The sequence below is a fragment of the Chrysoperla carnea genome, chromosome 3, assembly GCF_905475395.1.
Source record: "Chrysoperla carnea chromosome 3, inChrCarn1.1, whole genome shotgun sequence".
NCBI lineage: Eukaryota > Metazoa > Arthropoda > Insecta > Neuroptera > Chrysopidae > Chrysoperla > Chrysoperla carnea.
Genome location: NC_058339.1, coordinates 26601139 through 26607138, shown reverse-complemented (window position 1 = coordinate 26607138; position 6000 = coordinate 26601139). Strand labels below are relative to the sequence as shown.

The window sequence follows — 6000 nt, the reverse complement described above, 5'->3', positions numbered from 1 at the left end:
ACGACCTTTGGCACTTTGATCAAAAATAACTACACCGTGTTGCATATACAAAATCAACAACTCAGATATTGAGATTCAATTTCCATTCAAATAGTGTGGGGTTCTTAATCATTAAACTATGTTAACCTAGAGCGGTTACTTAACTAGAAATAGATCTTTGTTCGAAAGAAAGTAGGAAATTTGTCGAATTTTGAAAATATTCGTCATAATAGGTCGAAAACGGTAAAATATTTCTCATACGTTGATTAAAATCCACAGATTGTTTCGGGAGTTAAAGCTATCAGACATTCAGAAAGAATATATTAATATTTAACCCTCGCAACGTTGCAAACTTTCATACTTTCTTCCAAATCGAATATAATCTACTTTTCCAGTTAAGAAAACACTGTACCGTATAAAGCATTCCGAATTTATTCGAGAATCATTCAATGAGCCCTTTGTGTGCGAGTCCAACTCTCACTTGATCAGTTTTTTATTATGTTTTGTTTTAGCGGCAATAGTGATAACAAGAACATAAGTATTAAGGACGTAAAACTTGGAGAGGGTAGCGGTAGGTAGTCCTCTCCAGGCTGGCTTTTGTTTTCATTTTTTTGTCTTTTCCAATGAATGAAAGTGATTGAAAAAATGTTCAATTGCTTAGACTGCCTGATGCGCAGTACAAAAAACGCAACGACTGATGACTAGACACCGCCCAGTTAGGCAACTTAAATTCAGCCACGGGCACTTATAGCTCGACATAGGAGGTTTCATGTCCTTTTTATATATGTTCTTGAGGAATAAACTGTCAAAATTTCTGCTGACTCTTGCTGACAGACAGACGGACGGACGGACAGCGGAGTTTAAGTAATATTGTTCCGTCGGTTATCCGACGAGAACAAAATCCTAAATAGTAAGAAACCAGTTGAATAATATTCAAAAATTTAAATTTGGTATCTACATTTAAATCTACATGGATTTTAACGCTAAGATGTCGTTCTGACAATAGTTCTTTTTTCTATCGCTAGATAGAGTCTTTCTTAGCATTAAAATCCAACAGAGCTTACAAGCTAACAATAAATTATTTATCGCCATTGGATTCTCGAATATTCGCAATGGTTCTTACTCAGTATATAGAATGTATCTTCATAATATCTGTATTTGATTTTCGATAACTTTCCAACATCAATAAATAAACAAAATTCATATTTAAAAAATAATATTCGTAAATATATTATATATATATATTTTTTTTTGTTATAGGAGTTTTTATTTTAATGATTTCGGTGTGGAACGTTTATTATTTATTTATTTTTTTTTCATTAGTGCAAATGAATTTCTTCGTTTTAATATTTTTTTATTTAACAAAAGTAAATTATTATTTAGTTTTTTTGTATTTTTTTTAATTGTTTACGTTTTTTTAACATGCGCTAGCACCGTCCGTGATATGAAAGTCAAATGTCTGTATGATTTTGTAAAAATCATTTTTTGTTTTGTTTTTGAACTGAAATAACATACACACAATCACATTTTAAATGTTTTCTGGTTTAGTTTTTTTTGTTTTTGAATAAGGCATTATTATTATTTTAAAATTATTAGTGTGTTTCAAAAAGGGAGAGATCATCACTCAATTGTAGCTATTTTATAATCCTTTATTTCTGCCTGGACCATTAGTTATCACATTATTTTATTATTATTTATTATTGAATAAAAAAAACTTATACACTTCTTGAATTTGTAAAATGAACATTTTCCGTAGTTGAAGTTTCGAAGTCCACACAGTTGTTTTATTGGTTTAACTAAAACTTGAAAATGGTTATCGGTGCCGAATGTAAGTCGGTGAGCGGATGAATTATCTAATGTTGTCGTATCAATTGTTGAAGACAAGTAAAGATGTAACTTCTCAATGATGCTTGGTGTTGGCTTGAGCTTGAGCGTCAAATAAGGGTTTCAAATAGCTGAAAATGACCTAATCAAATTGTAAAAATGAGCGACAAAAAAAATTATTAATATCTAAAGTTGATATCTCGAGATATACATAGAAAAAGTAATACCCTATGACCTCATTTTTAATTAAACACTTGGTAATGATAAGTAAACAACTATAATGGCATAAACTGACCACTTGACTTAATTTGACGCTCAATTCGCACTTTCTTTGACGCATTACCCATATTCAAGAAAGCTTTCAGGAAATCATTATATTCAGTTGGTACTTAAAGTTATACGGGTATCACCATCTGATATAAATGAAACATTGATTTTCAATGTGTTGTTTATGAACCAAATAATCACTTAAAGGCGCTTTTAGCAGGAATTGCTAGATGAATTGCTAAAATAGAGCAAGAATTGCTAAAATAGAAATAGGATGAGGCAACGTCGAAATCATAATGTAGGTAGTTCGAATTTTCAAATACTTGTTTTTACGAATTCTGCTATCGATTTTATTTCATTGACCAATCAAAAACTCCTAGTTGCCTTTATTTATTTTTATATTCGTGAAATTATTAAAATTACAAAGCGAAAAATTGAATTAATTTTATTGACTTTGAATTAATTGACGTTTTAATTTATTTAGACATTTCAGCTTGAGTAGCTTCCCATTTTAGCGTAACAGAGCTAAAGTATTCAAAGAAGACTAGCTTGACTCTACAATCTTTAACTACTTTTTATGAATAGGTATCACTAAAATATTTTAGTTTTTACATGTTTAATGGATATTGTGGCAGTGCCCGTATAACTTTAAGTTCTAAAGCGCGTCATATCTTATTACCTCCTCTCAATTTAGATTTTCCTTTAGTTCAAAATATCAACATTTCTCTGCAAATTTTATCCAACTTTTAGTGTAATTTAAATAAGAAGGGATTTTTTGAATCGGTTAAACTTCTTAGAATAATATATTTGCCAACAGAATTTTAATTAAATTGGTTATAAAAATATCTCGAAGACAGTTTTTAATCATATTCTTTTTTTCAAAAATATAGATATATTATCACTTGTTTAAAATTCCAACTTTGATGTCTACTTTTTTGAAACACCCATAAACTTAATGGGTCTATTTTAATTAAAAAAGTAATACTACCAGTCAACAGCATAATTACTCGGATGATGAGCTGTTAACTGGCTACGGTGATGTCAGTATGGTACATCAATATGACTCTCGTGTCTTTTGCGGCAACAACAACGGCATAATAAAACAATAACCATAATTGCAACAACAATTGCACTGGCTCCACCTAAACCAATCGCCCACCAATTTATATATTCAGTTTCTGTTTTCAAACATAAAGCTGGAGATTCATCATTCATTTCAACACTCGAATTTGCATTCGGACAGTTTATAATTCCATTACAAACTAATCTTGATGGTATACAAAGACCACCTTCACCAGGACATGGGAATTCACATCCTTCCATAGGACTGTCTGATGGTATCTCTCCACCTTCTGTTAGTCGTGATTGCATTAAACTACCATCCTCATTTCTTGGTAAATGATACAATTCTGTGTAGGCAATTTTGAATGCATTACGCGTTGCAGATGATAAAGCAATAAAATGCACTTGAATTGTTTGTTCAGCTTCCAAACTTTCTACATTAATAAGTTCTGAAGCTGGGAAAATTGGTAAATGTTGAGATACACTAACATTTTCACCACATACAATTAAATGTGGGTCAGTTCTGCCTGCTAAATATATGACGACTTTTCCTTCCTCGCAATGTTTTGAAGCAAATTTAATGCGATCAAAATGTAACCATAAATCTCTACCCTTTGTTACTTCTAAATCCCATATGCAATGAATATCTTTCGGCGGTTCTACATATCCAAGTGCTTCGTAATATGGGAAATGAATTTCTCCTTCAGTTGCAGGTTTTATGAGTGGGGGGCCACATAATGGACCATGTACAAATTCATATTTTGCTTTAAATAATGCATTAGGATGCTTAAAATAACTTGTTGCCGCATGAGCATTATCCACGATTAATTGTAAGTTTATTTGTTCACCACTGGATATGATAGTTTTTGGAAATATGTTTTCATCTTTACAAAAGCATTGAGCTATCCCTGATTGTAAGGCATTATGAATGGGTATAAGTGGACTTGAAGCGTTACCACCTGGAGGAATTGGTTCCCAAACTAAGAGTTTATCTACACGATCTTCATAACAATGTCCACACGGTCCAGTATTATATGGATGTTCTTTAAAATATATTCCAGTTATTGTTAGAATGACACGCGCAAATAAACGTTTATCGGTGATGAAACGATACAGACAAGCTACATCTTCACTTGCAGCTGCATGTTTGTAAATTAATGTATTCAGTGGCGATCTTAAAGATCCACGTCGTGATTTCCAAGATGTGAAGGATTCATCACAAGCAGTATGTGGAACTCGTTCACCCATTGCTGTGTTGTTGAAGAAATCGTAATGTGCCCAATAATACAAGGAAGATCTTGAAAAAGAAAGTCGAATGTTAAAAATAGAATTGTTTTTGGTTTTTAACAATACTTACCCACTATAGCTCCCAGTTTTACTTTCAAACCGTACAAAGAGTGCATTACCAGATGAGACAAAATCGTGTTTTTCCATAGCTTTCGAAAATGTATCACAAAATGTTTTAATGATGCGTGAATCATCTGGCCATGAAGCATCGTATAATGTTAGTGATTCTCCGCAATCGCCTTCCATTGGAGATATAGGTGATTCGATACGGTTTATTCGAAAACTGGAAAAAGATCAAAATCATTGGGTACTGTAAAATCCTTGAAATAAAATTTTTTGATTTTTTGCAATTTTTTTAAGGGGTACCCCTTTGAAAAAATCGAAAAATTCGGGAAAAAAATTTTGATTGGGAATTTGATGAAAATCGGTGGGTGGGGTAGTTTTGATCCAAAAAGTATGAAAATCAGGTTAATTTAATGATTGGATGCAGAGTTTCTGACATATCACAATATTTGGATCGATTTTAGTTCGTACCTCAAAAACTATTCGACCAGTCAACAAATGCACCTTATATACTGAGTTTTATCGAAATTGGAGATAAAAAAAATTTTTCGATTTTTAAAATTTTTTTAAGGGGTACCCCTTTGAAAAAATCGAGAAAATCTGTTAATATACTGAATTTTATCGAAATTGGAGATAAATTGGGATAATTGGGAATTTGATGAACCTCAGTGGATTTGATGAAATCCAAAAATTATAAAAATCAAGTTAATTTAATAATTGGACCTATAGAAAGTTTTTCTTACCTAGGAAAATATAAGCGAACAATCTCATCAGATTCTCCTTGCATTAGGTAGGTGCAAGATGTATGTGGGGGATACCAATGAGCTACTGATAGAAATATTCCTTCCGAATCACCAGATTGTTTCAAAGATCTGGATGTCAGTAACCAATCACATGTCCCATTTCGACTTCCCGCTGTATCAACATGCCCAGGCCAGTTTCCAACATTGAAATGAAATCCAGTATTAAGTAGTGGACCTATTGAAATCAAATTAAGTACTTAGTTTAAACATTCAAAGAATAAATAAGTGTTTGGGAACTTACCTGCTGGTGAAGTTATGAATTCAACGAACAAATCTTGAGAAGTTCCTATTATTGAATAAGGGAATTTTCCCATTCCACAAAATGTACCAATAACTGTACTTGTTTCATCTTTCCCATCATATATGCGAATATAATCATATGGACAATGTTCGGAACCTGATGAAATTGGTCTCATTGGGCATGTCATAATGTTTTCACATCTTTGTCCATCAATATTAAATTCTTCATTTTCGATATATAATTTGATAAAAGGTAATCTTGTATTTAAATGATACCTACAATGCAACGATCTCGGATAAACTCCAGGATATGCAGGTGATTGAACATAACATGTTTGTAAACGACAATCTCGAAATTTACGTTCGCAATATGAACTGAAAAAAAAAAATAAAAAGTTAAATGTACCTAATTCTTCGTTCAAATAAGAACGAATGAGTGTCAACAAATTTAATGCAATTTAGCAAACTGAAACTA

General features: G+C 31.9%; 1 protein-coding gene across 1 annotated transcript in view; it reads right to left on the bottom strand.

Annotated features, from left to right (window-relative positions):
- Positions 1–2976: 2976 nt before the first annotated feature.
- LOC123295329 (cubilin-like) overlaps positions 2977–6000 on the bottom strand; it is a 65865-nt gene continuing 62841 nt past the window's right edge. Inside the window, exons 3-6 of the mRNA XM_044876638.1 lie at positions 5527–5900; positions 5226–5460; positions 4490–4702; positions 2977–4429 (exon numbers count right to left, since the gene is read on the bottom strand). Coding sequence (XP_044732573.1) covers positions 3112–4429; positions 4490–4702; positions 5226–5460; positions 5527–5900 — 2140 coding nt within the window. The 3' untranslated portion in view covers positions 2977–3111. The remainder of the gene's footprint in view (positions 4430–4489; positions 4703–5225; positions 5461–5526; positions 5901–6000) is intronic.